The following is an 8997-nucleotide window of genomic DNA, read 5'->3' as shown; positions in this document are numbered from 1 at the left end:
TTAAATGAGGGTTTTCCGTCCCATTGAACCATTAGTTTGCTTCTTCCGTACTCATACTTGAGCTTGACCTTGACCAAGAGCTTGAGAATACATAATCTAACTCCAATTTCAGTTGCTCTAGCCAATTTAATACTAGGAGGAAAAAGCTAGTATTAAATTTTGAAAGTGGTTGCCCTATATTGTAGGCTCTTGATTAGTAGATATTAGATATACATTGAAAGCTTTTTATTTGCTATTTTATATTTTGAAAGAATGCCTAATAAAAATATGAAAGTGGTTGTCAAAAATTTTAAAAAAAGTGCATAGCCACATAGCATAGGGCGTATAGCTACACGCCTCTGTAGCCGTTCACTTTGGAGTCTATATGTTGAATTTAAAAAGGAAAAATTCCATGGGGACCCCAAATCCATGGGACCAGGAGGGGACAGGTGAGCTGTCACCTCCTGGTTGCATGATCTACTGTTCATGAACAGTAGATCATGCAACCAGGAGGTGACAGCTCACCTTTCCCCTCCTGGTCCTATGGATTAGGGTCCTGTAGAACAACCCTTTAAAAAGTTTTAACTACGTATTTTGGGTTACAAGAACGCATAGAACTACGAGGGTTTCGACGTAAGTGGATATAAACTCTGGGGTTAATAAGCAAAAAAACCCTAAAAACATCTAATTCTCGATCGGGGGGAATCTTTTCCTTGTTAGCCAGGGAATTCCCCACCTCTGTTTCCCACAATTGATGACGAAAATTGAGCTAAAAAAAAATTGGATTAAAGCCTCAAATTGCAGATTCGACGAAATTGAGTTCCAAATCCATTCAGGTGCCCTAGATTTCTTTTCCTCAGCCTACGACCATCACGCGCCCTAGATCTCGAGAGGGTTAGCTTCTCTCTGAAACCCTAAACCCTCACCTGTAATTTTTCCTATTATTTTCTTATTCTAGTGTTAAAATTTCCTTTCCCCCCTTTGTTTTGTTTTGCAGCAAGAAGATTCGATTCAGCTTCTAGGTTAGGGTTCTTTCTCACACAAATATTAACTTGGTTGCAGCAAATTGTTGTAGAGCATCCCAAAAAAAAAAAAGAGGAAAAAAGAAAATAAGAACATAAAAAAGCAATAATACCTCATAAAAAGAAATCTTTCCAATCCATTTGTTGCTTTTGCATCAACGGAACACAAATTTGTGGCATAATACATTTTCTATAAATAAAACTACAGAAACATTACAGCTTAAACGTTTCATTCGATTTGTTTATGTCAAACCATAGACTCAGTAAATCTACGGTAAATCAACATGGAAATTACTTGAGCAAAAGACATGGGAAAGAATGTAGAATTCCTTATTCCATTGTAGTTTCTTTAAATTATAGCTAATAGAAAGGGCTACAAATCAAGGAGAAACATCCAACCACAAAACAAAATTTATTGTGGGTCTATAAATGACAACAAATTCTATTGCTTTACCAATCCAACACTGTATAGTGCATACTCAATACCTAATCCCCCCCAACCAAAAGGATTTTTTTTTTTGGAATAGACCAGCTTTGACATTTTATCAGTAAAACATACCAAAGTAATATGTAATTAGCAAACTAGATTAACTTCCAGCCACATCAGCACAACTAGCTGAAAGTTGGTCTATTTTGCTAGTAAAATATTTTTTGCTCTATTTCGCTTATCAAGTTAGCTGAAAGTTGGTGTATTTCAAAATTTTGTCCATAATAAATTAATTTCATTTTTGTTGCTAAATAAGTTCAATGGAAGAAATATGGCAGGGTAAATTTGTAAAGGGAAACTTTGTCGTTTAATTTGGTGTATGTTATTTTGTTGAATGTATTATGTGGGGAAAAGGAATTTCACTAGGATCAAATTATTTGACAAGTAACATGTGCATGCATACTCTTTGACACCAATTTCGGACTACATGTGGTTTAATATTTAACACCACATGGGTATTTTAATATATATACCCTCCATCATACGTATTTTTAAAATTGCCTCTCAAATCAATGTATCAATCTTTACCCCTCAAATTGTGGTTGTCCTTGAATTTTACCCCTCATTTTAACAGTTAGGAAATAAAATGGAATATTTTGTTAAAAGTTTTCAAAAATGTCTAATTTATCCTTAGGTTAATTATTAAAAACTAAAAATAATTAAGTGTATAATATTAAGTATCTGTCTCTCTCTGTTTAAACTTTTCCATCCTTTCTTCCACCATCTTACTCGACTGCTCTCTCTGATTATCAGTGGACATCTAGCCCAGCTCTATGTCTTCTCTCCTTGCCGTGTCTACCCTTTTCCTTCGCTAATTCTAGCAACAACTAAAACAATGAAGCGTACAATATTAAGATATTGGAGAAAATTGGAACTTAGCTTTTTTGTATGCCGAGGGAAGTTGAGATGGGGAGAACTTGCAATGGATGAAAGGAACAAGGAAGAATGTTGTCAGGGAGGGTTCTTCTTTGGGAGAACAAGGTTGCAGGAGATATGTATATTGTTAACATGACTCGATAATAATCAGAGAGGATGCCATATAGTAGAGATTGGTTGTTGCTAGAATCTATTGCATCAAAAGAACTTGAGAAAATATTTGATTTCTTTATGTCTGTATTCGTATAGCACATTCCATCTCCGTTTAGGCGCCATGTCCAATTTTGCTATAATATTTTCCGTCTAAATTATAAAGACTTCTCTAATTTATGAACTCCACAAAGAAGGGAAACAAGATTCTCCGTTCTTATATTTAGGCAGGGGTAAAAAGTAGCTCAATGTACCTGACATGTACCCATACTGAAACTCCATGGAAACTTCTCGCACACATTTTTTCAGACATGTACTTAACTATATAATATATGGTTTAATTTAAACACCTTACACTTGTCATACACTTCTTGGACATATATCCCACAATTTATATCTATTTCTTGAAACTCGTTAGACATAGATTGGGCTTGTTTTAGTCCATATCCAAGTTCGAAATTATCATTTACAATGATCATTTGAGTGGCTACTTCGAAAACAGCTAATATCCAATTTATAATAATCAACATAGTAAAAGAAACTTGAAAATTTGATATGAATTTTAATTCTAATTAATTAATTGAGAAACAATAATTATTTCATGCTAATTATTAATTTTATCCGTGTCCCCGTACCCTACAGTTTACTAATTTTCTGTCCCCTGTACCCGCACTCATATCTGTATTCGTACTTGTTTCACTACAACTTAGAGGTAATTGTATTCTAAAATTGATACAACTTTAATGCTAACTAAGACGGGGGTAGTATTGAGGGATGATCAAAATTTGAGGGGTAAAATTGATAATACATTGATTAGAGTTTTTATTTTTTAAAACGCATTTGATTTGGAGGGCAATATTGAAAAAAAACCTAATAGAGATAAGAAAAATCTGAATCAATCTTCTCAAAACTCACAGAACTTCGGGTATCTCCCTCTTCAGAACCGCAGCCATGACTTCTTCCTCCAAAGCCTCTGATTCTTCTTCGAGCCGATCAAAGGTTAGATTTTGCAACTGCCCCTCAAATTTTCTTTTCCTTTTTAAAGACTCATCTCAAATATCTGCCCCTCTCTAACTCTTTTACCATTCTCAGAGGCTCGAAGATGATCAAGAGAAGGAGAAGATATCCCGTATATTATTCACCATTTCCCGATTAAAAAAGCAAATACAGGCCTCCCGGTCAATCTCAATTAAAGTAAAATTTTAAACCCTACCTCCCCTTTAGATCTCTCAAAGGCTCAACTGCTAACCAATCCACAATGGCTTCCTCTATAGGAAAAACTTGAAGAAAACAAGAGGAATCTAAAGGGTCATACTGCCCGGCTCTTTGATTGGGCATCAAAAAGATTGGTGGTGGAGAAAGAGAAGGAGAATTATCTCTCCTTTAGATTGGCGAGTCCTCTTTGTAAGATTAATGGATGGGACTGTTCTAAAGAGTTTGGAGAGATGGAGATCTTCAATTGTCAGGAGGAGATGTTGTCATCGGCGGCTTCATTGGTGTATGGGAACAATGGAGGCGGGAGGAGTGTTGTTAAACTTGTCAAGCTTCCTTATGTGGAGAAGATTTCACCTTATACCACATGGATTTTCCTGGATAAGTGAGTTCAGTCTGTTAATCTTTATGCTGAAAATAAGGTTGGAACTTTATGTTTGTAGAACTTTTTCAGTTACGACAGATGCATTGTAGGAGGAACTTCTAATTGCTTGCTTACTAGCAGCTAATGAAGCATGTCAATTTCCATGGAATTTTTTTGATCCCCGAACAAGTAAAGTTTTTGATCGATTAGGGCAATACGATCAACATGCACATTTTTAAACATAACCTCAAAATAGACAGACAAATAAGCGAATTACATCTATCTATTTATCTATTTATACAGCCTGGACTTTGTTTATATTGATGGGTATGTTCTAATAAAATGGAGTGTCCACAGTTGTAGTTGTTTTTTCATTACTGATGCTCAAGGGATAATTTTCATTACTGATTTTTCACTAGGAAACTGGTGACTTCACTTCAAGAGATTAAGCCAAGCTTATACATTGTTTTCTATGTGCAATTCTTTGTTCATCAAATTTCATAGTTTTTGCTTACAACAATTTCTATTTTAACGCATCTTCCCTTCTCTCTTAAATTTATCCTCAACCTCAACATACACATCACAGAAATCAAAGAATGGTTGAGGATCAGTCAGTTGTTGGGAGGAGGAGAATTTACTACGATCCAAATGGCAGTGAAACACTAATATGTAGTGATAGTGACGAAGAGATTGCTGAACCAGAGGAAGAAAAGCATGAATTTTCCGAAGGTGAAGATCTGATTTTGTGGTAAGTACACTTTTAGTCATTCACTATATTTTTTCCCTGAATGAAAACCAGTGATAATGAAAATCTTCTAGCAAATGAAGCAATGGATAGGCATTTTTGACAGTGAATTGAAAATTATATATTGACTAATCTTGTCTTAAGTGGGTCCTTTTGGTTAAATTCTTATATCGTCTGGCGATGAATAATGATAATTGGAGGCAATTGTTGCTAAAGAATCTTATAGCGATCTTATGTTGAATTTTAAATGTTGTTTTTCGTGATACAGTGCAGCCTGCTTTCCTCTTCATGTATATAGAGTTTTTTTGGCTTTAAAGCTTGTAATAACTTCATAAGGAAAAAAGTTACATTAGAAGTTGAAAACATGGCATAGTAAGAACATTTAATCATTCATGTATTTTTTTCTTCTATCGTTGTAGAACTTGGTAATTCATCACCCTACTACATTAGAAGTACCAGAATTTTATTCATTCTATTATTGAAATCAAATTTACTGAGCTAATTGCAACATCTTGCATTTGTCATGTTATATAATTGTTCATGTGATAGTTAAATGTCATTTGCTTTTACTCCTATCTTATTCCACTAATTTTCCTTATTGATTCTGGATTTCAATGGTTCATCATTCATTTATGTATTTGTGTGTCTATGTGTACATATAGATGAAAAAGTATTTCATTTGGTAATAAGCATATATGCTTGTATGTAGGTCAGTGGTTGAGTTAGAGATCTGTTTAGGGGATTCAAAAATTTTATGATAAAAACTATGAGACATCTAAACTTCACTAATAAAATAAGAAAATAAATTTTTTTAAAGAAATAACATCATAATTAATTGTGCAAGGTCAAAGGTAATAGAAAAGTATGGACATAAAAAAAATGTCTATTCTAACTTTTCTTTTCTTAACTCAATATATCAAGAATTAAATAAGGAAAAAGGTTAACTTATTTCTTTTGACAATAGCACTACGAAATAAGAACTCACTAATAATTAAAGCATACTTGATAATTTTGATAACATGTATGATAAATTATTCAAATGTCTAACTACGAACAATATGTGAAGGAGATTAGAGAAAAAAGGATGCTTACACGATCTATAGGTTCAGGAAAGAGCAAAGATGAAGGTTTTTTTCTCTTGTTCTCCACACTTCCCTTTCCCCCATTTCACGTTTTCTTTGTTCATTTATTTTCTTCCTATTTTCAGCTCTTTAATATAACTATTCATATAGTTGGTTTGGTGAATCCACCAGGATAAATACAGGTTGCACTCATTTACTTTCAAAATAGAATAAAAATATGATTGTAGGTTTGTATACCCCAGTTATTTCAATGGGCCTGTGAATAGTTATTAGGTTGATAGTTTGTACTAATGGATGAACAAGAAATCTTAGTGACCAGTTTATTAAGTATTAACTGCAAAGAAGTAGATAACAGATATAGGACCATGTCAAAGATTAAAAACTAACAGACTTCTCGTCCTATAATTGAAGGGGAAAAAAAGCTTATAGTTAGTGGTTGCCATGCATATGAGAAGAGTCAAATCCTTTTGGCGTTATTCTATATATCGGGCTTGCTAATTGCAGGGCGAATCAGTTGATACCTATTTGCCCCTTCTTTCACCAGTAATATGATAAACATATTAATCTTGTTGGTTCTGTATAAGTGTCTAATAGGTCCAGATTTCTATTTGTTGAAGTCTGCAATTGCCAAATCGCTATGGATCTAGATGGTTCGATCAGGAGGTGAATAGAACTGAAGAAGTTTATAATGCATACTGGTGCTGGAAGATGGTCTCTATGACATTTTTTATCTTTTGTAGGTGATAAAATGAGCAGAATTTATGAAACAGGAAATATCCAGAATAATTTTTAGTACAAGTTTGGAGTTTTCTTTTTCATTTTAACCAGGAGAGGAAACAGCAGTATAAACTTGTTTGAGAAGAATCAAAATTGAGTAGAATTGATGATACGACTATTGTATCTCTCTTCTTATTATATTATTTTTTTACACCTTCGTCCTTAAACATCTAATATATCCCTTGAAATTTTCCTTCAAATTGGAGCATATATGTCTTTTCCTGTTCAACTTGTTACAAATAAACTGAACCCATGGTGTTTCCAAGACTTGGTCAGCAAACTTGCTAACTGATTAGAAGATGACATCTGTCCGGTTTGGAGGATCTTTTCTTCTTTATCTTCATTTGTTGATCATTGAGCTAATGCTCTTGCAAGTGGCAACTGCCTGTGACAAATTTTAGTAATTTTACTAAAATTTGTATTTGAATATTGATGTTGTAATGATGACCTTCTTCTTCTTCTTCTTCTTCTTCTTCTTCTTGTTGTTGTCATCCAAAATTGGGAAATTCTTCTTCTTCTTGTCATCCAAAATTGGGAAATAGTTTTAATTAAACCTGATCAATATTGCAGGGAGACCCTTCAGGAGCATGGGTTGAGTTCAGAAGTTCTAGATATTTTAAGTCAGTCTGTTGAAGCTACATATTCTGAAATTGAGGTATTTAAATCAACATGGATGTCTATGAGTACTGAATTTTAATATCTATATTTCTTCAATTTGAAGATGCTATTGTTTTAATATCTAAAGTTTTATATATTCCTAATTTGCAGGGGAGATATGAAATGCTCATGAACAAGTATCAGCAAAAGGATGAGAACAATTCAGAAGCTTCTGGCAGTTTGATGCCTGAGGGTAGAACATTTTTTGATAAGACACTCAGTGCAGCTTTAGATTCCTTTGATAACCTCTTTTGCCGACGTTGCTTGGTACATTCTATCATTCTTGGTGTTCTTTTACTTACATTAAGATGCCTCTACTGCTTTATCTCTGGTATTAATTATTAACAGGTCTTTGACTGTCGCCTTCATGGTTGTTCCCAAAGCCTGATTATCCCAGTGAGTCTGTATTTTTAGGGACTTTTTATTTTTAAGGGATGAGAATTCTTTACCAGTTTAATAGAAGCTTTTTTACATGACAGACTGAAAAGCAGTCTTATGTATTCGAGCTTGAAGAAAACAGGAACCCGTGTGGTGACCATTGCTACCTCAAGGTACAATTCTTCATGCTCAGTTATTAACTCTTAAGAGTAAAAAGAGAGAGAAGAATCTCATGGTTAGAAGCACATCTCTAATTATTAACTTCAGAGGCATTCTTATTGGTAGTCAATTTTGAATCTTGTTAACTTTATTTTAATAATAAGGGGAAAAGGCTTCCACCCCATAACAATATGAATCTAAGTGTTGCCCTCCCAGTTGACTAGTCAGGAATAAAAACTCTCTATTTAGAGCTTCCATCCACCCCCTTTATGCATCACTTAAAAATTCCGGTACTATCCTTGTCTTCTGTCTATTCTCTCTTTTTTCTCTCATCTCTCCCACCAACCCATCCATGCATTTCCCACCCTTCAATCCCATCTCCCTCCTGTATATTCCTCTCACTCACCCACCTGCCACTTGTGGCATCCTACCCCACCTCCCTTCCTCCCTCTCACCCGACCCAAAATATGAAGTTTATACTTTTTATAGTTATCAGCATCTCTTCTCTTTATTATCTATCTTTAATCTAAAGTTTCTATCTTATAGGTTATAACCTACAGTTCTCACTTATTGCCTACCTTTTACCAGGAAAGACTTCACTTCACCTTTTACCAAGAAAGACTATCTTTCTCTTGTTGACTACCTTTTATTTTTCTTAGCTACCTTTTAAAGAGAAATACTAGTTTTCTCTCTTGTTGACTGTTTTTCGTGTTTTTGTTAGCTTTTTTTTAATACTTCGTTTGCTACCTTTTGACAAAAAGTACTTTTTTCCTCTCTTGTTGGTTACCTTTTACTTTTATCAGCTTTTGTTTTCTTTTAGTCACTATATTTTAACAAGGTAGCCAAAAAAAAGCAAAATGTAGCTGAAAAGGTGGAAAGGTAGAAACGAAAAAGAAAGTAGATAATAAGTGCTAAATGCAGAAACTAATGGAAAAGACAATTATAAACTTCTGCATTTTTTTTCACATGAAAATAGAGAGATTAGAAGAATGGCTTAGGTTGGGAGTGGGGTGGGCTATCAGGAATGCAGGAGTTGGAGAGATAGGAGAGGAGAGAAGGGTTTGGGTTGGTGTGTTGGGTGGGTGTGGGAGGGGGTCGGACTGAGCTTT

The 8997-nt window shown here is 34.3% G+C and overlaps 1 protein-coding gene across 6 annotated transcripts in view; it reads left to right on the top strand.

Annotated features, from left to right (window-relative positions):
- The window catches only part of LOC109848223 (histone-lysine N-methyltransferase EZ3), a 22562-nt gene continuing 14237 nt past the window's right edge, over nt 673-8997 (top strand). For 3 of the 6 annotated variants that reach the window (XM_020417627.1, XM_020417628.1, XM_020417624.1), the window contains exons 1-10: nt 673-873; nt 977-1001; nt 3432-3513; nt 3607-3708; nt 3789-4111; nt 4677-4838; nt 7265-7349; nt 7463-7618; nt 7700-7747; nt 7831-7902. In XM_020417627.1, coding sequence (XP_020273216.1) covers nt 3466-3513; nt 3607-3708; nt 3789-4111; nt 4677-4838; nt 7265-7349; nt 7463-7618; nt 7700-7747; nt 7831-7902 — 996 coding nt within the window. In that variant the 5' untranslated portion in view covers nt 673-873; nt 977-1001; nt 3432-3465. The remainder of the gene's footprint in view (nt 874-976; nt 1002-3431; nt 3514-3606; nt 3709-3788; nt 4112-4676; nt 4839-7264; nt 7350-7462; nt 7619-7699; nt 7748-7830; nt 7903-8997) is intronic. The other 3 variants (XM_020417625.1, XM_020417626.1, XM_020417629.1) reach the window with 3 other exon arrangements.

Source organism: Asparagus officinalis, chromosome 7 (genome assembly GCF_001876935.1).
Source record: "Asparagus officinalis chromosome 7, Aspof.V1, whole genome shotgun sequence".
Lineage (NCBI taxonomy): Eukaryota > Viridiplantae > Streptophyta > Magnoliopsida > Asparagales > Asparagaceae > Asparagus > Asparagus officinalis.
Note: the sequence above shows the minus strand (reverse complement) of the source record. Positions and strands in the feature narration are given on the sequence as shown.